The sequence below is a fragment of the Neoarius graeffei genome, chromosome 13, assembly GCF_027579695.1.
Source record: "Neoarius graeffei isolate fNeoGra1 chromosome 13, fNeoGra1.pri, whole genome shotgun sequence".
NCBI lineage: Eukaryota > Metazoa > Chordata > Actinopteri > Siluriformes > Ariidae > Neoarius > Neoarius graeffei.
The window spans coordinates 45,916,141-45,942,234 of NC_083581.1; the positions used below are offsets into that span (position 1 = coordinate 45,916,141).

Sequence of the window (26,094 nt, forward strand, 5' to 3'; positions counted from 1 at the left end):
CACAGCTACACACACACAAACTCAATTCTCGGTCCTTAGGACTTGACTTTAAACCTTATCACTTAAGAAACAACAAACATCTTACATTTCAAAATAGATATTTATTCAATTTTAGCATTAATATATGTACAGACAGACAGTGTAGTACACACACACACACACACACACAGACACGCGTGCACATCCATTATGGGTCCATCTGGCATTGGGGCACACCCTGGACAAGTTGCAGGGCTGAAACAGAGAGACACTCACATTCAAACCTATGACTAATTTAGAGGAGCCAGATGACCTAATCCACATGTCTTTGGACTGAGGGAGGAAACCGGAGCACCAGGAGTACTGTGTGTAAGTAAGTGTTTGTATGTCTGTCTATGCAAGAGTGCACGTTTGAGTGTGTCTATGTGACTGTATGTCTGAGTGTGTGTGTGTCTATATGAAATGTGTGTTTCTGAGTAAGTGACTGTGTCTATGCCTACATAAGTGTGTCGGAGTATATGTGCACATTTATGAGTGTGTATGTTTGTGTGGGTGTCTGTGTGAGAATGTGAATGTCTGAGACAGAGACAGAGAGAGAGAGAGAGAGAGAGAGAGAGAGAGAGAGAGAGAGAGAGAGTGTGTGTGTGTGTGTGTGTGTGTGTGTGTGTGTGTGTGTGTGTGTGTGTGTGTGTGTGTGTGTGAGAATCTGTATGTCTGAGTGTGTGTGTGTTTATGTGAGAGTGTGTATGTGTGTGCATTGTAGTTGAAGTGGTTTGGTAAACTTGGTGAGGAACTCTCGGTCTCCTCGGCTAACTTTCCTCAACTGGGCTTTCTCTGAAACACACACACACACACACACACACACACACACACACACACACACACACACACACACACATCAGATTAGGCATGTAATCTCAGGAGAGACACTGTATATTTAGTTAATGCATGTGTCATGTGTGTGTGTGAGAGAGAGTGAGAGAGAAAGAGAGAAAATAGTCAGATCCATAAATATTTGGAGATTGACAGAGTTCTTGTTAAAGGGGAACTGAAGGCAATTTTTTTTCTTACCAAATTCTATTTATCTCACTTTATAAAATGTAGGAATGCATTTCTGACAGCTATTTGGTCACTGCTATAACAAGTTATGAGTGTTTGAAATATGCTACGTAATATATCAGTCCATATGTCAAAGCAATGGCTGTAAACGAGATTCGTCGAGACCTGTACGAGACTGCGTTGGATGGAAGTAAAACATACAGCGAAAATCAAAGTCACCAACATCTGCCAACGTTGTAAAAATACGCTTGCACCCTCCTTCGAATGCTGACGTAATCAAGCCGGAAGTTTTCCCTGTGTCCGAAATCGCTCCCTACTCACTATATAGGGCACTATATAGTGGGGACACTATTTTGTAGTGCTGTCTGAAACCTTAGTGAGGATTATGTGGGAAATGCGCTCAGTATAATATGTATTTATCACAAAAATACATGCATGTATTTATTATTTTGAAAACCCACCAGCCGCCTGATCTGGCACGTTTTAATTGTGCGACAATAATGACGTAAATACCAGCATGACAGACTAGTCCTTATCCTGTCGTCTTTCCAACTCTTCTCTACTCCACATTGGTTTGAAGTCGTATGGAATAATCTCCATCACTGATGAAGCTGGCAAATCTCAAAATTAATCTAAATTGGAATGATCTGGCGATCTGGCCGCTGTGTAAACAGTTTTCAAAATGGCGGCGCTGACACTTCACATGTGAAGTCTCGCACAACTCTCGTGAAGATCGCGCGGATAAGCGACGCCTACCGTAGACCATATGAACTACATTCAACATGGCTAAAATCCGAAAAGGCCGATAAGTGTAATATAATATGCCAATACGAGTCACGATATAAGGTTAATAAAACCAAAAACGTAATTGAATAATACGTTAATTAAGAAATAAAGCAAGTTTAAAAATGACTTCAGTTCCCCTTTAATGTCAGCTGTCTATCACATTATACTGGTGTTAAATAATGAATATGATGCCAAAGTGACTTTCAGATTTAATTTGAAGATATTTACCTCCATATCGGGTCAACAGTGCAGGAATTACACCACTTTTTACCTGTAAACCCCTTTTTTAAGGGCTCAAAAGCAATCGGACAAACTAACGCAATCAAAGCACATTGTTATTTTTAATAATTGGTAGCAAATCCTTTGCAGTAAATGACTACCTGAAGTCTGTTACCCATAGACGTCACCAGACGCTAGGTTTCTTCCCTGCTGAAGCTCTGCCAGGCCTTTACTACAGCAGCCTTCAGTTTATCCCTGTTCTTCAGCTTTACCTTCAGCAAGTCAAATGCAACTTGGATTCAGCTCAGGTGATTGACTGAGCAGAACGTTCCATTCCTTTGCTTTAAAAAAAGTTTAGGGTGGCTTTCAAAGTATGCTTCAGACCATCTATTTGCACTGTGAAACTCCATCCAGTGAGTTTGGAAGCATGTACCTGAATGTGAGCCCATTCATGTGCAGCCCTGCACACATCACAATTCATCCTACTGATTTTCTCAGCAGTCACATCATCAATAAATACAAGAGAACCAGTTCTACTGGCAGCCGTACATGCCCATTCTCTAAGACGAGGTGTATGCTTCAGTTTATGAGCAGTTCCTTCCTTCTCCATACTCATCTCTTACCAATGGAGTACATCTTGTGGTACACCCCCTGAATTTACTCTGCTTTAGTTTTCTCTTGATTGTTGACTTTGACACAGATACACGGACCTCCTGTGGGATGTCTTCATCAGGCAAAGAATTCTTCTGTCTCCTACCACAGTTATTTCCTGTGGTTTTCTGGGTCTTTTGGTGTTCCTGAGCTCACCAATGTGTTATTTCTTTTTAAGAAAGCATCAAATACACCTAATGTTTTTGCTATCACTCTGATGGGCATGTTTTGATTTTTCAGCCTAATGATGGTTTGCTTCATTGGCACTGACAGCTCTTTGGACTTCATATTAACAGTAACAGATTCCAAATAGCACGCTTGTAACACTAGAACTTTTATCTGTTCACTTGTAAGGAATTTTTTTAAATTATTTCAAACTCTAAGGTCATCACTCATTATATCCGCTATAAGAAAGTTGGTTGGCCTAGCCTAGTGAGCCGCAGACTCATTGGTATACTCATTGGTATATTTTCATTTATAAAAAGTCATATTGGGGCAGCTCCCTTCTTACTCATGTATGCCTCAAAGTGCAGTAATTACTGCTTACACTCATTAAATTATTAGGGCTGTCGAAGTTAACGCAATCTCAATTTATCGCGATTAAAAAAATAGTGCCGTTAACGCAAATTCTAATTTGGCCCTGCGAGTCACCCGTAGTTCCTGTTGAGGCTTGTCGCACGCTGCTTCAATAAGAGTAAGTGTGAGTGATGGAGAAAGGTCTGTTAAATGGGAAGTTTCTTTTCAAAAGTAGAGTGTGATTGAGCATAGACATATAAACATAGACGCCGCCTTCTGCATAGAATCATACGTCATCCTCGCCGCCATATTGGATGTGGCAAAGTGGAGATTCTTCAACCGTCTCTGGTATAGCGTCTAGACAGCAGCCGAGAATAAAGATGCCTCATTCATGTGCTGCGTTGAACTGTACCAACAGGTTTACCGTCCAAACAAGATCACATGGGATTACCTTTCACAGGTGAGACTGGAAAAACACTTTTCATTGTATTTGGTCATTATAACGTAATTTTACGAACAGATTTTCCTGACTTTGTGGCTAATATGAAGTCTCGCGCATAATAGCCGCTCGGTGAAACCTGTCTCCAAACAACGAAGTATTTCCTTCGTAACTACGCTGATAACACTTTGTGTTTTTGTCAAACATTGGAGCTTTGTATTCATTCTGAAGGTTTATTGTTATTAATATTGAATAAAAAGTAACTGGGATACATCATTGTTAATTATCATTCAAATTTTAGGTAAATTATTTTAATTTGCATCTTATACGGATTTTATAAGGGAAATACGGATTTTGGAGGTTGGTTATACAGGTTTGATTGACCAAAGGTTGACATGTATGTTTATAACCATCACATTAAAAGTTATATATGTTGTTTTGATGCCTGTTAGTTTCCCAAATATATACGTGTGTGTCTTAATGGGTGAATAAAAGGCATCGAGTTAAATATTATTGTAGAAAGGGGCTTTATGAAGTTCAGTCCATGTACTTGCATTGGTTTACGGGGAAGATTTGCCACATCCAATATGGCAGACACTCTGACGTATCCCAGCAACGGGGCCACCAGCTCAATGCGGCGTCTATGTTTATATGTCTATGGTGATTGAGTTGGTTTTGGTATGCACTTATACTTTTGCAAAGTGAGATTTCAGTATGCTGTAGCACTGTGATATGACACTAAATGTCTTTATTGAAGTCCAACTGCAGTTTATTTTTGTTTGCACAGTACTGTCAAGTCCTATAGGCTGTGACTGAATACAACTCCAGCACAATTTAAGTTTTATTTCATTTTTATTTTCTTTTGTCACACATGTCTGAACTGAGACACAGTAGTATGTGACTACATGTTTTATATTTGAGACTACAGCTCCCTAATCCATCACAAAATCCAAGTTTGTGTTTTGTATGTTCAGTACTGCCTAGTATGTGAGTGAATAAACTCCCTTAACATTTTCTCTTCCCCCAGCAGTTTTTAACAAGTACTTTTAGCATAAAATGTGTCCACCATTTTAATTGTAACATTTCGCTTTAAAAGCCTTATTCATTTACATAGATTTAAAAAAATGCAATTAATCGCGATTAACTATATGAAATTCTGAGATTAATCGCGATTAATTTTTTTAATCGTTTGATAGTCCTATAAATTATATTTAATTAACTGTGCCAAAGATCCGTACAGAGTTTGGGAAAAAAGGTCTTTAAATTCTCTGCTCATGCTTCTTGGACTGATCTCCAAAAATGTTTTATATTAAAGTAGTTTCATCTCATTATCTCTAGCCGCTTTATCCTGTTCTACAGGGTTGCAGGCAAGCTGGAGCCTATCCCAGCTGACTACGGGCGAAAGGCGGGGTACACCCTGGACAAGTCACCAGGTCATCACAGGGCTGACATATAGACACAGACAACCATTCACACTCACATTCACACCTACGGTCAATTTAGAGTCACCAGTTAACCTAACCTGCATGTCTTTGGACTGTGGGGGAAACCGGAGCACCCGGAGGAAACCCACGCGGACACGGGGAGAACATGCAAACTCCGCACAGAAGGGCCCTCGCCGGCCACGGGGCTCGAACCCGGACCTTCTTGCTGTGAGGCGACAGCGCTAACCACTACACCACCGTGCCACCCCTTAAAGTAGTTTATCGCATTAAATGAATTTAAAGTGATGGTCAAAGCTCTGCAATTTATCAGAGCTGGAGACCGTCGTTGTGCTTTTTGACTGCTGCATGATTTACTTTTACCTGGGCTTTTCTTTTAAGTTTTAAGGCATAAATGTGTGGTTTTTTGTCAGTTACATGTTTTATGCGAGTCATTGTATGTAGCAGGTATTTCAGCCACTTTCTTGGCCAGGACTCTCTTGCAAAAGAGATTCTAAATCTCAAGAGACTAACCTGGTTAAATAAAGGTTATTATTATTATTATTATTATTATTAATAAGGGTGCAACACACACACACCTGTACATAGAACAGCGGAGCACCAAATGTCCAATTAGTTTTGGTCCCTTAAAAAGAGGCATACCACATATAAAGTGGTGCGATTCCTACACCATTGACCCAATTTGGATGTATACTCAAATTAAAGCCAAAGTTCACTTTGAGATATTGATTATTTAATTTCAACTTAATTATGTTGTGATAGACAGCTAACAATAACAATACCTTTGTCAATGTCCAGATATTTAAAGCCAAACTAAACCCAAAAAATAAACTCCTGTATACTGACAGATAATATCCATACAAGACGTGTTCGAATGCATCACTTCTAAATTGTTGTAAACAACCCTAAAGACGTCCGAGTGTCAAACACTTGGCTGTAAAAATAAGCCACGTCACTCAAACAGTGAGCACACACATACCCAGCCAGGAGGCTGTTTGCTGCCTATAAACACTCCATTCCCCAGCTACTGTCAGTGTTTTTCCCCCAAAACTTCATCTCATCTCATCTCATTATCTCTAGCCGCTTTATCCTTCTACAGGGTCGCAGGCAAGCTGGAGCCTATCCCAGCTGACTACGGGCGAAAGGCGGGGTACACCCTGGACAAGTCGCCAGGTCATCACAGGGCTGACACATAGACACAGACAACCATTCACACTCACATTCACACCTACGGTCAATTTAGAGTCACCAGTTAACCTAACCTGCATGTCTTTGGACTGTGGGGGAAACCGGAGCACCCGGAGGAAACCCACGCGGACACGGGGAGAACATGCAAACTCCACACAGAAAGGCCCTCGCCGGCCCCGGGGCTCGAACCCAGGACCTTCTTGCTGTGAGGCGACAGCGTTAACCACTACACCACCGTGCCGCCCCCCCCCAAAACTTATGTGACATATTTTTCTTTGTTTTTATTCAGTGAGAAAAGCCATCTTTTTTTAAATGGCAAGAATCATGTTGCTGTGACAACAGTTACAGTGGTGCTTGAAAGTTTATGAACCCTTTAGAATTTTCTATGTTTCTGCATAAATATAACTTAAAACATCATCAGATTTTCACACAAGTCCTAAAAGTAGATAAAGAGAACCTAGTTAAACAAATGAGACAAAAATATTATACTTGGTCATTTATTTACTGAGGAAAATGATCCAATATTACATATCTGTGAGTGGCAAAAGTATGTGAACCCTTGCTTTCAGTATCTGGTGTGACCCCCTTGTGCAGCAATAACTGCAACTAAACGTTTCTGGTAACTGTTGATCAGTCCTGCACACCGGCTTGGAGGAATTTTAGCCCATTCCTCCGTACAGAACAGCTTCAACTCTGGGATGTTGGTGGGTTTCCTCACATGAACTGCTCGCTTCAGGTCCTTCCACAACATTTCGATTGGATTAAGGTCAGGACTTTGAATTGGCCATTCCAAAACATTTAACTTTATTCTTCTTTAACCATTCTTTGGTAGAGCAACTTGTGTGCTTAGGGTCGTTGTCTTGCTGCATGACCCACCTTCTCTTGAGATTCAGTTCATGGACACATGTCCTGACATTTTCCTTTAGAATTCGCTAGTATGATTCAGAATTCATTGTTCCATCAATGATGGCAAGCCGTCCTGGCCCAGATGCAGCAAAACGGGCCCAAACCATGATACTACCACCACGTTTCACAGCTGGGATAAGGTTCTTATGCTGGAATGCAATGTTTTCCTTTCTCCAAACATAACGCTTCTCATTTAAACCAAAAAGTTCTATTTTGGTCTCATCTGTCCACAGAACATTTTTCCAATAGGCTTCTGGTTTGTCCACGTGATCTTTAGCAAACTGCAGACAAGCAGCAATGTTCTTTTTGGAGAGCAGTGTCTTTCTCCTTGCAACCCTGCCATGCACACCATTGTTGCTCAGTGTTCTCCTGATGGTGGACTCATGAACATTAACATTAGCCAATGTGAGAGAGGCTTTCAGTTGCTTAGAAGTTACCCTGGGGTCCTTTGTGGCCTTGCCAACTATTACACATCTTGCTCTTGGAGTGATCTTTGTTGGTCGACCACTCCTGGGGAGGGTAATAATGGTCTTGAATTTCCTCCATTTGTACACAATCTGTCTGACTGTGGATTGGTGGAATCCAAACTCTTTAGAGATGGTTTTGTAACCTTTTCCAGCCTGATGAGCATCAACAACACTTTTTCTGAGGTCCTCAGAAATCTCCTTTGTTCATGCCATGATACACTTCCTTTAACGTGTTGTGAAGATCAGACTTTGATAGATCCCTGTTCTTTAAATAAAACAGGGTGCCCATTCACACCTGATTGTCATCCCATTGATTGAAAACACCTGACTCTAATTTCACCTTCAAATTAACTGCTAATCCTAGAGGTTCACATACTTTTGCCACTCACAGATATGTAACATTGGATCATTTTCCTCAATAAATAAATGACCAAGTATAATATTTTTGTCTCATTTGTTTAACTGGGTTCTCTTTATCTACTTTTAGGACTTGTGTGAAAATCTGATGATGTTTTAGGTCATATTTATGCAGAAATATAGAAAATTCTAAAGGGTTCACAAACTTTCAAGCACCATTGTATTGTTTACTAGTATGTGTGTCAGTACTGCGTATGCGTTATCTTGCCACGTGAGATTTACATTTCATAAAAGTGGAGTCTGTTGATTCATGCATTTTGTTGTCAGTAAAAATCACATAGTTACAGAAAATTTCTAAATAGATTTTTAGAATTAGAAGCCTTTAGTTGTCACGCATACATTACAGCACAGTGAAGCTCTTTGTCTGCCTTTAACTCATCTGAAGCAGTGAAAACACACACACACACACACACACACACACACATACAGCACAGAGAGAGAGAGAGAGAGAGAGAGAGAGAGAGAGAGAGAGAGAGGCGGCACCCATATATATTTTACAATTAGAAGATTTAGAATTTATTTGATGGCTCTGTGTAATGAAGGTACACGGCGTATTAGTGATCCGGTTACATCACAAGTGGATATTCGATTTCAGTGCAAATGGCTGTGCGCATAAGCCTGTTTTTAGCAATATCATAACTTTTAAAATGGATAAATTGGTGTTATAAATGTGTGTGTGTGTGTGGGGGGGGGGGGGGGGGGGGGGGGGGGAGGTAATGGGACATCAAGCCACTTTCCATGATCAGCAAACGGTGTTTATTTTTGGTTTGGCTTTAAGAAGCTAACACACACTATATTATTTATTTATTTATTTATTTATTTATTTAGTGTGTGTGTGTGAGTACATGTTACCTAGTGTCACAGTGTGAGTGTATTGTGTGTGTGTGTGTGTGTGTGTGTGTGTATTACCTGGTTTATGAGAGCGCAGTTTACAGACGAGTGTGACGTGGCGACACACTGCACTGCTGGAACACACACAGCACAGATACATCACCAGCGGATCATCCGGGTCCACATCACACACCTAAACACACAAACAAACACTAAAGTGATGGGGGGAATGAGAAGAACAAGAGAAAAGGATAGATGTGTGTCTCTCTCTCTCTCTCTCTCTCTAACACACAGAGTGTGTTAAAGCAAAGCTCCTGATTGGTTGGCATCCCTAAAGCTCATTCTGACATAAAATTTAGCACTATAATCAGTAACAGTTTAAAAGGGGTAAATTTGGAAAAACTCAATCAAGGGGAAGTGTGTGTGTGTGTGTGTGTGTGTGTGTGTGTGTGTGTGTGTGTGTGTATACCACTCACCATGCTCCGACCACGAGTGTATGTTCTTACATGACCTTTGACCCTAACAAGCCGCTGAAGGCCCTCCCACTCTGACTTGCTTAACAGCAGCAGGTTAGCCAGTGACTCTGTAGGAAACCACACCTGAGCCTCACCTGTACCATCTTCTACTACCACTCTTAAAAAAAAAAAAACACACAAATAATGTAACTGACAAATTTAAAATCTTTAGGCATATATATCGAACATATGCAAGTTAAAAACACACACACACACACTAACTTGGCCTCGGCCTGAAACACGGCGCTGGTTGAGTCACAAGGTTGGCAGAGTCGAGTGCAGGCAGCCTGTAACGACACACATCACTTCAGTTTGTGTATTCCTCTGTGTGTGTGTGTGTGTGTGTGTGTGTGTGTGTGTGTGTGTGTGTGTGTGTGTGTGTGTGTGAGCAAGAGAGACAGCGTGAGAGGGGAGGGAAAAAAAAAAAAAGAGATGCCACTACCTGTCTGAAGACGCTCCCACAGAAAGAACATGTCCACTGGAGCCATAGAGACAGAACACACACCACATGACCTCTGATCTGACACAGGATGCCGTGCTCTGCCCGAACTGAAGCCCACTCACTCAGGTGCATTGTGGGAGGAGGAGGGTAGGGTTTAACTGACCTACAGAGAATAATTATCACATTTGCATTGTGCTAATGGTATCATTAACACCAATTTTCATGATTAATCACCATAAACGCACTCACCCCAGACCTGCCACTGTCACACAGCTGATAGGCAAAGAACAACAGTACACGTTACACACACTGAAACACACACACACACACACCCCCCAAAATATTACATAAGCAGATATATAAAAATCTAACAAATATTTATTTTCTCGTATTTCTTTGAATAACTGAAAATGTTTAATTTAAGAATGATTTAACATGAATAATTATTTATTAATATAAATGAATACATTCACATGCATAGCAAATATACAGATATCATTGTATATTATTATTTTTATTTATTTATTATTTAAACAACTATACAACTGCTTTTACTTTATAAATAAATATTTAATACTTTTAATAATATAAAACCTTTTATATTGATGTAATAAATAATTAAACAATATATAATAAAGTACAAAATAGTACTTTAATAGACATTTTAATATCAGATTATATACATCAGATACATATACACTATAGCATATGTACACTACCGTTCAAAAGTTTGGGGTCACTTTGAAATGTCCTTATTTTTGAAAGAAAAGCACTGTTCTTTTCAATGAAGATCACTTTAAACTAATCAGAAATCCACTCTATACATTGCTAATGTGGTAAATGACTATTCTAGCTGCAAATGTCTGGTTTTTGGTGCAATATCTCCATAGGTGTATAGAGGCCCATTTCCAGCAACTATCACTCCAGTGCCCTGTAATGACCTGGCGACTTGTCCAGGGTGTACCCCGCCTTTCGCCCGTAGTCAGCTGGGATAGGCTCCAGCTTGCCTGCGACCCTGTAGAAGGATAAAGCAGCTAGAGATAATGAGATGAGATGAGATCACTCCAGTGTTCTAATGGTACAATGTGTTTGCTCATTGCCTCAGAAGGCTAATGGATGATTAGAAAACCCTTGTACAATCATGTTAGCACAGCTGAAAACAGTTGAGCTCTTTAGAGAAGCTATAAAACTGACCTTCCTGGATTTCCGGTGTGGCCATGTAGAGATAGGCAGCAAGCAGAGCGAGCTCCCGACTTAACCTTTCAAGTAAACTTTTAAAACGCCATATCTGGCATTTTAATTTTGCAAAAACAAGACTCGTGTTACTGCTTCTACACTGAGAGGAAAACGTCGATATTTTAATATGAGTAAGCAATCCAACAAGACGACATCTTCACATCCAGCTACCCGAACTAGCATTGCTAGCAAGCTGGCTACAATGGCGAATGCGGCTGAAGCGACTCCAGCTTCGGGAATTACCATGAGCCAGCTTGTGGCGGAGTTAGATAAGCAACGAGCCTCACTGAAGGAGGATATTTCTACACTGATACAGGAATCCGTGGCCACATTACATTCTTCTGTAAATGAGCTTACAGAGACTGTGAATAGTGTTCAGGCACGACTAGAAGTAACCGAAAGCCTCGCTGGGGACAATTTTGCCGCACTGAATACAGCCGAAAAAAGGATTAAGGAATTGGAAAAGCAAAATAAGTTCCTGCTTGACCGAGTGGATGACTTGGAGAACCGCTCCCGTAGGAACAATCTTAGAATTTTAAATGTTCCCGAGGACAGCGAGAAAGGCCAGTCTCCTATTCAGTTTGTGTCGCAGATGCTCATGGAAGTGATGGGTGAAGGCGTGCTTGACAAGCCACCAGAACTTGAGAGGGCACACCGCTCTCTCGGCCAAAAGCCCGATGATGGAAGGCCGCCCCGTCCCTTCGTGGTCTGCTTTCACCGGTTTCAGGAGAAGGAAAAAATACTGCGTTGGGCGCGGATGCACGAGGCGGTGTTCCAAGGATCTACACTCAGGATATACCCCGACATGTCGGCAAATGTGGCTAAGAAGCGTGCAGCTTTCAAGGGTGTTAAGCAACTTCTCTACGACAAGAAAATTCGATTCCACCTGCGTTACCCCGCACTGCTTCGAGTTCAGCTCGGCGATAAGACATTTGAGTTCTCTACACCCGAGGAAGCCCAGGAGTTCTATGACAACCAAATTGCCACACGCGATTGGACTGAACCTGCAGTTGCTTCGCAGACATAGTCTTCCTCTTTAACAGTGCAGGTGAAACGATCCTTTTGTCTCCATGGGTATACAGAGTTTGAGTTTGCCACACAGTGTTGCGAAAATGTTAAATTTAGAATTGCTGACGAAATAATCAGGTTATCTTTGAACTAGATTTTCATGGTGGTCTGAGTTTTCTAGAATAGTTCATATCAGACTGAAATGCTAAAGAAGACCAGGCCTGGTCTATTTATTTTTGGACATTATTTCTACCTCATGCAAAGTGGTTGTAACAATAATGCCCTCTTCATTTTTTTTTTTTTTTGTTGTTGTTTAATTACAACAAATTTTGTTATTGTTTTTTATTCATGGAGCATGATAATTTTGATTTGAACTACAGTTACAGCCTACATTCATCATCATTAGCCTATAGCTATATCATAACCTACTTTATGTTAGATTGCAATTTATTGATTTATCTCCTCTCTTTTTTTGGAGTGAATATGCTGAATATGTGCGTTTATTTGTCAAAGTGACACAAATGGGAGCAGCCTAATGTATGTTAGTAAGCTTAAAGCTTCATGGACAATTGGAAGTTTAACCACAATAGGGCTGCGGTTCATCGTCGTTCAAAAGATGAACCTAGTGTTTTCTTATATGTTCAGGGTATGGGTTGGCCGGGTTTTCTTTCTCAGGGATTTCGGTTTGTTTTCTCTTCTCCTTCCCTCCCCTCCCCCCTTGTTAAGGCTCTGCTATTATTAGGAAAAGGCGATCATAGGAAGTAATGGTATGGCTGGAGGGTCACCAGTTCGGTTTATTAGTTGGAATGTCAGAGGCCTGAATGGTCCAGTAAAAAGGGCCCGTATATTTTCACACTTGAAAAGACTGGGCACTGAAATTGCATTTTTACAGGAAACGCGTTTGCGTATCCAAGACCAAATCTTACTCAGGAAAAACTGGGTAGGACAAGTCTTTCATTCATCTTTCAGTAGTAGGGCTAGGGGAACGGCAATATTAATTCATAAAAAAATACTATTCACAGCTTCTGATATAATTTCAGATCCCCAAGGACGTTATATCATAGTGTCAGGTAGGCTTTTTCACAGCCCTGTGGTGTTAGTTTGCATTTATGCCCCCAATTGGGACGATGCTGATTTTTTTAAGAAAATAATGTCCTTATTACCAGATTTGAACAGTCAACGTCTAATATTTGGTGGGGACATGAATTGTGTCATGGATACCTCCCTGGACCGTTCAAACCCCAGGGTCATACCCACATCAAAGATGTCCAGGGCCCTTTCTAGCCTCATGACTCACATAGGTTGTGTAGATCCGTGGAGGTTTTTATACCCCAGCAAAAAAGAATTTTCTTGTTTCTCTCATGTACATCAGTCATATTCAAGAATAGATTATTTTTTCATTGACAAGTGTCTCCTACCTTCTATTAAATCTGTACAATATTCAGCAATGGTGGAATCTGACCATGCACCTGTAATTCTTGACGTTAACATTACACTTAATTACTCTTCACGACCAACCTGGAGGCTGAACACAGCTTTACTTTCAGATAAAAATTTTTGTAAGTTCATCTCCAAAGCAATAGATGATTTTCTGTTAACCAATCAGACTGACTCTATATCACCATCATTATTATGGGAAACATTAAAAGTTGTTTTGAGGGGCCAAATTATATCATTTTCAGCATCACGCAATAAAGATAGAAGACAAACACAGGAAAGGCTAATTAATTCTATTTCAAACATTGATAATCAATACTCCAAGACCCCAACGCCAGAACTATATAAAGAAAAACTAAATCTTAAAACTCAATATGAGTTATTATCCACAGAGAAAACAGAGTATAACTTGTTACGGTCACGCACATTTTTTTATGAACATGGTGAAAAGGCAGGTCGCCTTCTTGCTCACCAGCTGAAGGGTAGGTCAGCATCTCGTCTTATACCCACTATTAGGAAAAATAATCAAGAATTGACAGTAGATCCCCTGGAAATTAACAATACTTTTAAGGAATTTTACTCAACATTATACACAACAGAATCCCCCCCTGACACTCTGTTCATGGAAGAATTTCTAGAAAATTTGAATATCCCAACAATTTCACAGGATCAATGTGAAGATCTAGAGAGACCCCTTGATAAGCAGGAAATAGAAAACTCAATCAGAGAAATGCAGAGCGGAAAAACGCCTGGACCCGATGGTTTTCCCGTTGAATTTTATAAGAAATTTTCCTTACAGCTAACACCTTTGCTACTCAGTCTGTTCAACCATTCATTTGAGAAGTCTGCCCTTCCACAAACTCTCACAGAAGCGCTTATCACAGTCCTGCTGAAACCTGGCAAGGAACCAACAGACTGTAGCTCTTATAGACCCATATCACTGTTAAATGTGGATGTGAAGATACTCTCCAAGGTTTTAGCTGCTAGAATAAATACAGTGATAACAGGCATAGTTTCAACTGACCAAACAGGTTTTGTTAAGGGCCGTCACTCATTCATTAACATCCGCAGGCTCTTAAATGTAGTATACTCTCCGTCGTCTGGGGACACACCAGAGGCGGTTGTTTCCCTGGACGCGGAGAAGGCCTTTGATAGACTAGAATTCAACTACCTGTTTTATGTATTGACTAAATTTGGGTTTGGACCCAAGTTTGTGTCCTGGGTGAGGCTGTTATATTCCTCTCCAAAAGCTGCAGTAGTCACTAATAAAGTTTGTTCTCAATATTTTCCTTTATCCAGAGGAACACGGCAAGGCTGTCCTCTCAGCCCATTGCTATGTGTTTTGGCAATAGAACCTTTATCGCTAAAACTCAGAACCACGCAGTCTATACAGGGTATAAGAAGAATGGATACAGATTATAAAATTTCTTTATATGCAGACGATCTTCTAATTTACGTAACAGACCCCTCATTGTGTACACCAGTGATTTTGAGTATTTTGGGGGATTTCAGTAGATTTTCAGGATACAAAATTAATTATTCAAAAAGCGTGTGTTTCCCCATCAATGATAAAACCCATACAATCAAAGAGGCTGACTTACCTTTTAGTGTTTCTGAATCTGGGTTTAAATACTTGGGAATTAATATTACCCCTACATTTTCTGGTCTGTATGAGGGCAATTTCACTCCTTTACTTGAAAAATTAAAATCTGATCTTCAACGATGGAGCACTATTTATTTGTCATTAGCTGGGAAAATTAACTGTATCAAGATGAATGTGCTGCCAAGGTTTTTATACTTATTTCAAAGTATTCCATTTTTTCTCCCGAAATCTTTCTTCCGCTCCCTAGATGGGTTAATTTTAAGTTTTGTATGGGGAGGTAAAATTTCAAGAATTCGTAAAATATTCCTTGAAAGGCCTAAGCAAAGTGGAGGACTGGCTCTTCCAAATTTTATGTTTTATTACTGGGCGGCAAATTTGCAAAAAATATTATATTGGTTTCAATCCCCTAATATAGACTGGTGCCGTGCTGAGGCACAATTTTGTAAAGGGTCATCTCTCACTGCTTTACTTACATCAAGACTCCCCTTTTCCCCCTCACGCTTCTGTTTTAGCCCAGTGATAACTTCAACGCTTAGAATTTGGATGCAATTTAGACAAACATTCCATTTGACTGAGCTTTCCATGCTTAGCCCTATTTGTGATAACCCTCTTTTCCCAGCTTCCAGATTGGATGGCACTTTCAAACAATGGGAACACATGGGCCTTAAGACTTGCAAAGATTTCTTCATAAAGGGGGTTTTCCTAAGCTTCACTGAGCTGGTAAACAAATTTCAATTTCCAAGAACTAGCTTTTTCAGGTATCTCCAGATACGTCATTTCATTCAAACCCATTTTCCATCATTTCCTCAATTGCCAGCGCCCTCACATGTAGAGGATATATTGGAAATTCCTCTAATTTTTGGAGGTCAAATTTCAAAAATTTATAATTTGATTATGGCAGCTAACAAGGTCTCTATGGATGGCATTAAAATAAAATGGGAAGAAGAACTAGGTACAAAAATTCCAGAGGCAGCATGGGACAGAGCTTTGTGTTGGGTGAATGGGACAACTTCTTGCGCACGGTTAAATATAATTCAGTTTAAAGTCCTACACCGCTTGCACTATAGTAAAGTCAAGATGGCAAAAATATATCCCAATACAACTGACTTATGTGACCGTTGTAAACAAGGCCGAGCAGACCTCTCTCATATGTTTTGGTCGTGTCCAAGACTTCAGGACTTCTGGACGTCAGTATTTGATATCTTAAATGAAGCCTTTGATTTAGATTTACAACCTACTTTTATAACAGCCATATTTGGGGTCACAGGGAGTGGAGATTATTTAATGCCTAATCGCAAAGAAGACATTGTTGCTTTTGCTACTTTAATTGCAAAGAGACATATATTGATGGAATGAAAGTCAGCAACTTCACCAAAAGCTTCAACATGGCTCTCTGACATGATGATGTTTCTGAAAATTGAAAAGATTAAGTTCACCCTCAGAGGGTCAACAGGGAAGTTCTTTAAAACCTGGGACCCTTTACTGACATACTTTGACGAACTTACCACATTGCCTTCCTCATAGCTTGACCCAGTAGTGTAGTGCAAACTATACACTTTCAACTGAGCCCTCCCCTCCCTTCCCCTCTTGTGTGATTTTTGTTTGTGTGTTTTTTTTTTTCTTTCCTGGCAGGAACGTTGTGGGTGGGATATGGGTTATAAGGACTTTGAGTGTAATATAATACTGTACTGTGACATATATATCTTTTGAAATAATAAAAATACATGTAAAAAAAAAAACTGACCTTCCTTTGAGCAGATTGAGTTTCTGGAGCATCACATTTGTGGGGTCGATTAAATGCTCAAAATGGCCAGAAAAATGTCTTGACTCTATTTTCTATTCATTTTACAACTTATGGTGGTAAATAAAAGTGTGACTTTTCATGGAAAACACAAAATTGTCTGGGTGACCCCAAATTTTTGAACGGTAGTGTATATTACACTACAACATACCGGTAAGAAGAAGAAAAAGAAGAGGAAGAATACACACACAGGGAGTTTTACACTCACACAGACACTTTGCGCTGGAAGTGGTGCAGGCGAACAGTTGCCCCGGCGATGAGTCCAGGTGTGTAGGGATTGTGGGTAAAATCCAGGTACACCTGCAGTGTGTGATGTGAAGATTCGACATCCTGCAGAGTGAGACGCACATGCAGACCTGTCTCCATCACATCATCTATAACACACACACACGTGCGTGCACAAGAGAGTGCAGAGATTTGGTGAGTCTGCTATAAAATGATAATATACATCACTGAATAAATTCAGGTGTGTGGGCGGGACCTTACCTTTAGTGCTGATCAGTGATTGGATGGTGGGGATTTTACTCGTCTCTTCCGGCAGTGTGATTCTCTCAGAGATCACTCCATAAAAGGAGACGACGTCAGCTGAGCTGAGGACCAGGCAACAGTTTATCAAAGGGTGCAGTTTAGTGTGTGTGTGTGTGTGTGTGTGTGTGTGTGTGTGTGTGTGTGTGTGTGTGTGTGTGTGCCCACATGCGTGTGTTACCTGGCATGAAGGACTTCAGACACACTCATCAACCTCTGAATCTCTGGCTGAAGATCAGAGACATGACAGATTAGTGACAATAACACCACAGAACATTCTGGATTAAAGCCAGTAGGTTGATTTGTGATTATGTGTCAGATTTGGTTTGTGTGTGTGTGACAGACCTGTGACAGAAGCAGTGGTGGTGTGAGTGTGTGTATGCGCCACTTAGGCTGTATGAAGAGGGTGGGGTTACTGAGAAGAGAAACTCCGCCCCTCACGGGAACACAGCTACAGGACAACACGGCCACATCCTGGAATAAACACAAGGAACTATAGTCACATGATTAAGTAAAAACCCAAGAAAAAGTTGGGACAGTATGTTGAAATTGAAAATAAAACTGAAAACAATGATTTGTAAATAATCTTTAACCTGTATTGCAGTCAAAACAACACAACAGCATATTATGATGTTTTACCTTATTAATTTTTTTTTTCAAAATAAACATCTCATCTCATCTCATTATCTCTAGCCGCTTTATCCTGTTCTACAGGGTCGCAGGCAAGCTGGAGCCTATCCCAGCTGACTATGGGCAAAAGGCGGGGTACACCCTGGACAAGTCGCCAGGTCATCACAGAGCTGACACATAGACACAAACAACCATTCACACTCACACTCACAGTCAATTTAGAGTCACCAGTTAACCTAACCTGCATGTCTTTAGACTGTGGGGGAAACCGGAGCACCCGGAGGAAACCCACGCGGACACGGGGAGAACATGCAAACTCCGCAGAGAAAGGCCCTCGCCGGCCACGGGGCTCGAACCCGGACCTTCTTGCTGTGAGGCGACAGCGCTAACCACTACACCACCGTGCCGCCTCAAAATAAACAATTATTTCAATTTTGATTCTTGCAACACATTTTTAAAAAATTGGGACGATAAAGCATTTATCACTTTGTAATATTGCCATGCCTTCTCACAACACTTAAAAGCTGTTTAGGGACTGAAAACACCAAGTGATAAAGTGTTTCAGGTGTTATTTTGTCCCATTCTTCCTATCAGGGACAGAGGGGACAGGCACCCTCTTGTTCCACAGCCATGCCTTTGTAATGTGTGCAGAATGTGGTTTTGCGTTGTCGTGTTGAAATATTCCTGGAAAAGATGTGGTTTTGAAGGCAGCATATGTTGCTCCAAAATCTCAATGTACTTTTCTGCAGCAATGTTGCCATCACAAAAGTGTAAGTTACCTTTGCTAAGGGTACTTGCAAAATGTGTGTGTGTACCTGTGTGTGTAAAGCAACGAGCCTGTATATTGTTCCCGGTTGCAGCAGAGGAAACCAACGAACAGCAGAGTCCATGAACTGCAGCTCCATCTCACACACACACACAAAAAAAAAGTTAGTAACAATAAAATAGTAATGAACACAACATTCATAAGTCCCAGTGAGGGAGGCGTGGCCAGTGCCAGTCCCAGTGAAGGAGGTGTGGCCAGTGCCAGTCCTAGTGAGGGAGGCGTGGCCAGTGCCAGTCCCAGTGAGGGAGGCGTGGCCAGTGCCAGTCCCAGTGAAGGACGTGTGGCCAGTGCCAGTCCCAGTGAGGGAGACGCAGTGTTGTAATCAAGTCACTAAACCTCGAGTCTGAGTCAAGTCTCGAGTCCCCAGTGTTCAAGTCCAAGTCATTAAAGAAAATTTCGAGTCGAGTCCACTGTTGATCTGAGTCGAGTCCGAGAACAAGACTCCAACCGCACTGTTTGACGGTGGCTGTTGCTGCCTTTATGTGAAATCGTTTACGGCACACACACGAGAGAACGCTTGGCGCGCGCGCTGTCTGGAGCGCGCCCGAGAGTCTATCTGATGCATGCGCCAAGACACGCAGGTGTGACACTCTTGCACGAAATGCGTACAAAAATTAATGTCGGTATAAATATCTTATGCCAAATTATTATGGCATGTTAAAAAATAAAGAAAAAAATCTGAGTCCTCGTCTCCAATTTATGAGTCCAAATGCAGTTAATGCACAAGTCCGAGTCCAAGTCCAAGTCCAAGTCATCAGTGCTCAAGTCCAAGTCAAATCACGAGTCCTTAAAATTAGGGCACGAGTCGGACTCGAGTCCGAGTCCTGGACTTAAGTACTACAAGCCTGGGGAGGCGTGGCCAGTGCCAGTCCCAGTGAGAGAGACGTGGCCAGTGCCAGTCCCAGTGAGGGAGACGTAGCCAGTGCCAGTCCCAGTGAGGGAGACGTGGCCAGTGCCAGTCCCAGTTAGGGAGACGTGGCCAGTGCCAGTCCCAGTGAAGGGGCTTGGTCACTAATTTACAGTAAACAACAACAGTAATAGCACTAAACATGAATAAACATAAATGTACTGTGATCTCTGCTCCCTTCGTCTCTCTCTCCTCCACTCTGCTGTTCCTCGGGTCTCTTTCCCAAACCTGCACATCTCCGAGGCATGTTGCCTTGACAACAAAGCTCAGAGTAAGCGCATGTGCCTCATTGGTCGACTGGACATTTCGAAAGGCCACACCCTGTTTGGTGTCCACACAAAACAGCAGTGACACGCAGAATTCTGCACTTGTCCCCTCAGTCTCTCTCCTCCTGTTGGATTGGGATGGGCCCACTATGCACTCATCCACCTCCATCGCTCCATCTCCTTTTTCTTCTCTCCTTTCTGATGATGCTTTAATTCTTTGAGGAAGTTTGTGATGGAGACAAGATTTCTCTTCGTTCGTCCACCCTTCTTCTTTCCTCTTCCTCTTCTTCGGCCTCTCTGTCTCTTGCCCGTTTTCACTCTCTCGGATGAGGGAGGTCATGGCGGTTGAGGGGCTCAAAATGTGCAGATCATCCACACACACACAGATATACACTCTGTAACACACACACAGTTACAGTATAACTCAGGCAGGTATGTTTGGATAATCAGTTATATGATGTACCTCAATATTACGTACCTGCAGTGTTTATGTGTGATATATCTGTGTTGGTCCAGATGTTTCCAAGAGGGAAAATTGGTCTCCATGAATCGCTCCATGACTAGCATACACCGACGAACACACACCAGACACCCTGTACACACACACACACACACACACACACTTCAGTTAAACGGAGTCAAAACTTGTCTAGTCTCTGTGATTCATTCCTTGATGGGTCAAATCAAGTCAAAGCTAGCTGAGTTGAGTCTTGCCAAGTTGAATCAGGTTGAATCTAATCTCCATCTCAGGCTGTGTGAGTCAGCTGTTGATGGGTTAAATCAGATATTGTAGCTTCAACTAAAGTCAAATCTTGTCAAGTTCAGCCTTGTTGAATAAAGTGTGTGCGAGCGAGCGAGTACATACCCACCCATGCTGTATTGATGGACCCACACTGCTCTGAGGTTGAACTCTCCACACACACACAGTCGATGGCTGCGGTCTGGTCCACCAGCCTAACTGTGGCTCTGTCCACACTCAGCTCCAACACACCCACCAACACTGTGTCTGTATGTACCAGAGTTTGTGTGTGCGCTGACCATGACAGCAGCGGGTTCAGCTGAGCTCGGGTCATGTGACATGCTGAAGATGGAAGGAGTGACGACAGAGAGAGACACGCCCAACTCTCCTTCTCTAGCCAATCACAGAGCTTCTTTACAGAGTACAAGGACGAACTGGGATGAGACACATGGTACTGACACACACACACACACACACACACAAACGTTAGCAGGGCCTCTTTACGCTGGATTGATTGAAAGGTGTTAAAGGGCAATACAGGAGTCACAAGCTTTATGTGTGTGTGTTACCGGAGGCTACATCCACATTAATACATTTTAGTTTTAAAACACATCACGTTTGCTAAGTTTACACTTGGCGTCCACACTACTCCAGAGTTCCCAAACACCAAAAATGGAGACTTTTGGAAACGTTCCTGGCCCATTTTAGTGGACAGGCAAAAACAGAGATGTTTGGAAATTATGACGCAGACGCCCATGTAAGGGCGGCACAGTGGTGTAGTGGTTAGCGCTGTCGCCTCACAGCAAGAAGGTCCGGGTTCGAGCCCCGTGGCCAGCGAGGGCCTTTCTGTGCGGAGTTTGCATGTTCTCCCCGTGTCCGCGTGGGTTTCCTCCGGGTGCTCCGGTTTCCCCCACAGTCCAAAGACATGCAGGTTAGGTTAACTGGTGACTCTAAATTGACCGTAGGTGTGAATGTGAGTGTGAATGGTTGTCTGTGTCTATGTGTCAGCCCTGTGATGACCTGGCGACTTGTCCAGGGTGTACCCCGCCTTTCGCCCGTAGTCAGCTGGGATAGGCTCCAGCTTGCCTGCGACCCTATAGAACAGGATAAAGCGGCTACAGATAATGAGATCACCCATGTATGCTTCCTGATTAGGTCCCATCAGTCACACATCCTTTCCCAATTCGTCACGCTCCTATCACGTAATGCTTTTCCGGAAGAAAAAAGCAGCATCAGCTGTTTATACCAAATACACCCCACTGCAGCTTGGAGAACGAGGCGGAGCATATGCAGCCCTGCCAAATGGTTATGGTTAGGGATAAGTTTAAAGGCAGAGCTACACATCTCACTGCGCCCCCTTATGGGAGTGGCTACAAGTGTAGCCATGCCCTGTGGGTTGTGGTTAGGATTGGGGTGGAGCTACACTTGCCTGGTCTCGTTCTCAGGGCTGCAGCCGGGAGTGTCTCATTTAAAGCGGCATGTGTATGCCCAGTGTATGTGAATGGTCATTCGTTTTCAGGCATGTTAGTGTGGATGGAGATTATTTCTGATACAGAGCAAAGCGCTCACCTCGACAGAGATCATTTTCATTTTAAAATGCTGGATGAAAACTAAAACATATAAATGTGGGCATAGCCTGAGTGAGAGGACAGGTGTGTGTGTGCGCTACCTGAGTTAGAGGACAGATGTGTGTGTCCTGTAACATTTCTTTATAAATGTCTCTCTTATCTTTCTTCGTCTCTTTGTCTCCTAAAATAACCTGCAGTAACCTTCCAGCCACCACACACACTCGAGCTTCACACACCCAGCGTGGACACAACCTGCGAGAGAAGGAGATTGAGTCACTCACTCAGTCAGTCTCCCACACACCCACACACCCGCACACCTGCACACACACCTGTCAGTGAGCGCAGCATAGCAGTAGCAGAGCCACAGGTACTCCGACACACCGAGGTTCTTCTCCAACAGGAAACGCACCAGAGGGCTGTCTGACCTCTGCTGAGTGACCTTTGGCCTCAGCGGACTGAAAGTTGTCACAGAGACACTGGAGCGCAAACATGCGCACAGCACAACGTCCGGGGTGAGCGGAGATGGACGGAACAGGAAGTGGATATTGTAAAGCTAAGGGACGGCCAGAAAGTGTATCCTCAGTCCACTAGTGATGACATCACACTGACACTTACATTATCTGTCACTCCTCCACCAGACTCACCTCAATCTCTGCCCCCAGTCTTAAGCTGCCATCCCACTTCCTCAGTGGCTGATAGGCCAGACACAGCAAAATCTTCCCATCAAGCTCATAAAGCCCTGCCTCCGCAGCCTGGACTTCAGTGATGCGGCCCTGTAAATCAAATGCATGCACGTGCATGCATGTGTGTGTGTGTGTCCAAGAAGAAAAGAGCATAATTATAATCACAGCAGGAAAATAATTATTAACTCTGGAAAGCTTTTTTCATTGAAATAATAAATAAAGTATTATGTATTCATATAAAGAATATATCCATGTTAAAGCTCCACTTTCAAACGCTAGAATTAATACTAAAAAGCGTGTGTGTTTTGGGGCATGCCTGGTGTGTGTGTGTGTATTAATTCACCCTGTAGCTGATGATTTTGGAGAGTTTTGTTCGCACCGGACCATCCTGCACCTGGGCCTCTTCACACTCAGTTTCCTGCTGCAGGTCTGTGTCCGTGTGTGTGTCTATACATGACTGTGCCTGTGTGTCTGTTTCTTCGTGCGTGTCTGTGTGTGTTTCCAAATGCGAGTCCGTGTCCTCGGACTCGCCGTATGTTTTGGAGTTTGGATGTAGGCGGGACTCTGCAGTGACAGACAGAACTCGATGCCCCGACCACCCTCGAACAGAACAGACACGCAGCGCTGAAATACACACATTCTGTCCTACACACACACACTGTCTCCAGTACACACACTCTGGGACCTGAGAGGCAAAATACACACAATGACACAACAACAACAATTACATCAATAACTCATGGGAGATTCATAATAACAACCTAAAATAAAATAAACAAATGTCCTTTTTCTAACAGGCAGACGTTACCGTGACCAGTACAGGGACAGTCGAGTCTCCCTCACTAAGGACAAGGCAGAAAAAGCTTTTTCCAGAAATGACCAGCAGGGGGCAGATCACACACACCTCCCCATACACAGAAATACACACTCCTCTACTGCTCCTACACACATACAAAAAAAATTAAGCATGTATAAAATGTTATCCAGCAGCTCTACACCACCAAGAGCATGTTCATCTCTCTCTCTCTCTCTCTCTCTCTCACACACACACGATGCACAACATTGTGTGTAAAGTCAGTCATGTATACCCTGCAGACTGAGCCGTGTTCTATGTAAGGAGCTCAGTCTCAGATATCCGTTTATCAAAACTTATAAAAGCAGATTTGTGTTTAAATAAATAAATAAATAAATAAATTTAATCTCACTCACGTCTGTCTCAGCAGTCTGGCTGCCTTCTTGACCCCAATGACATCACTCAGTGACCCTCTAGGGTCAAATGTCGTAAGGTCAGGGGTCACACAGATAGGAGAGTCAATCAGCTCCAAGCAGCCTTCAGTTTGCTGTCCCAGCCCTGGTGCAGTGTGGGAAATATAGTTCCAGGTGGGGAAGAGCATCAGCCTCCTGAGCCAGAGCGGTGATGAGCTCAGGACCTGACAAAGATACAGGACAAGGGGTGTCAGAGTCTCTCTCTCTCTCACACACACACACACACACACACACACACACACACACAGAGAAGGAATAACAAAAGTACCTCACAGTGCACACTTCCACTGGAGTCTCTCACTCTCCAAAAGCCGTCACACTGAGCAGATACACGCCCATCACACAGCAAACCAGTCAGGATGAGGTTAGTACGTGGCAGGGCCTTGTGATTGGGCAGGTGTGGCTCCACTTTCCTGGTCCATTCTCTGTGCTGACTGGTGCTCCAGGTGAGGCTGCTGAAGCAGGACGTGCGCTGTGTACTGATCAGCTGTGCTACTGAGAGGAACCTAACACACACAGACACACCTCAGTGTCTTAGAGCAGCCCTAACACACAAACACGCACCTGAGCAGTGAAGCCCCAACCCCACTGTCCCTCACCTGTAGCTGACGGGGAGACAGTGATGAGTCCTCTGAAGCCTCAACACCACAGCATGCGCCAGCTGCTCCCCCGACACGCCCAGAGACACACCCACCACTGGGTGCAGCCAATCACACACTCCTGTGTACACCTCACACAGCCATGCCCGCTCCTGATAAACAAACAAACAAAAACACAGAGAGAGAGAATCCTTAAAATAAAAATATGCCAGTAGTTTTGACATGTGGAAGCAAAGTGCAGTAACAAGAGTGTAGAAAATATCATTGTAGTGAACATGTATAGAAGTGTAGCTTGAGACCTAAATAACCACAAACTGGACACGATTATTATTGTGCACTATAACTATATTTATGTTTTTATATATTATAGCTGCTATAAACCCCTCTATCACACTGTGTGCACAACACTGACAGTAAAGTAGAAGTACAGAGTTAGTGTTCTGGCGGAAGGCTGAGCTCCATACCACTGCAGTGTAGTGTTTATAATGCTCTATAAACTCCTCCATCTTCAGCATGAAGCGCGTCCAGGACCGCTCACTGACTCTCTCTTCACTCAGTTACATTATTAACACTGTTATTAATGTGTTATTAATACGCATTCTCCATAATTTTCTTTAAAAATAAACCCAACACTGGCGCTATCGCATTCAAAAACACATCAACACCACTTCTTCACTCGCGCCAAATAAACCTGAGCGCGGTACTGCTCCTCTCTGACCCCTGCTGGACAGACCCTCCTGCGCATTCAGGACAGTTTCACTGCAGTTACTCGGAGCTTCAGCGCCACCTACAGGCTCGGAGTGTGGAGCGCCGCGGGGGACCGGACCGTGCGAAGCAGTTTGAGCTTAAAAAAGTCTTTTCCAAATTTTAGTTTCAAAGTATATATTTTAATTTCCCTTTTCTCTTCTTCAAGTGAAGTCAATAATAATCAGAAAAAAGGTCAAATGGCATTTGAATGTAGGAAATAACTGAAAGCGCGAATTAAAAATGGCAGTTTAAAATTCCCAAAATAACAAATAATAATGAAACAGAAAAATAAAAAGTGGACAAATAAAATGACATTAAACTATTGAATAAAATTTAACAGGGAGAAAATCAATTGATACTATGAAACAGAAAAGATGATACAATGATAGTGAGTGA

At 42.4% G+C, this 26,094-nt stretch overlaps 1 protein-coding gene across 2 annotated transcripts; it reads right to left on the minus strand.

Moving 5' to 3' along the window:
* Nucleotides 1-81: 81 nt before the first annotated feature.
* ctc1 (CTS telomere maintenance complex component 1) lies at nt 82-25,637 on the minus strand. Of its 2 annotated transcripts, none has more exons than XM_060937847.1 (23): nt 25,416-25,637; nt 24,952-25,103; nt 24,621-24,858; nt 24,296-24,516; nt 23,895-24,027; nt 23,430-23,771; nt 23,048-23,176; nt 22,733-22,956; nt 22,505-22,655; nt 20,962-21,289; nt 20,575-20,689; nt 19,993-20,491; nt 18,913-19,002; nt 17,813-17,941; nt 17,649-17,695; nt 17,429-17,532; nt 17,151-17,316; nt 10,107-10,130; nt 9,858-10,020; nt 9,638-9,702; nt 9,377-9,533; nt 8,979-9,093; nt 82-813 (listed from the first exon to the last, which is right to left on the minus strand). In XM_060937847.1, exons 1-23 carry the CDS (start codon nt 25,464-25,466, stop codon nt 710-712), a joined length of 3,747 nt encoding a protein of 1,248 aa, XP_060793830.1. In that variant the 5' UTR covers nt 25,467-25,637; the 3' UTR covers nt 82-709. The 2 variants fall into 2 exon arrangements, with proteins under 2 accessions (XP_060793830.1, XP_060793829.1); XM_060937846.1 differs by having other exon boundaries at nt 10,107-10,166.
* Between the last annotated feature and the right edge of the window lie 457 nt (nt 25,638-26,094).

Bases quoted from the DNA above. Each gene is read 5' to 3' on its own strand.
- ctc1 (XM_060937846.1), bottom strand. From the start codon at position 25,466: ATGCTGAAGATGGAGGAGTTTATAGAGCATTATAAACACTACACTGCA. The intron at 24,028-24,295 runs GTGAGTGAGATT...GTATGTGTGTAG, and splicing joins GCCAGACTGCTGAGACAGAC to GAGCAGTAGAGGAGTGTGTA. The intron at 17,533-17,648 runs GTAACACACGCA...CCTGGTCCTCAG, and splicing joins TCTGAAGTCCTTCATGCCAG to CTCAGCTGACGTCGTCTCCT.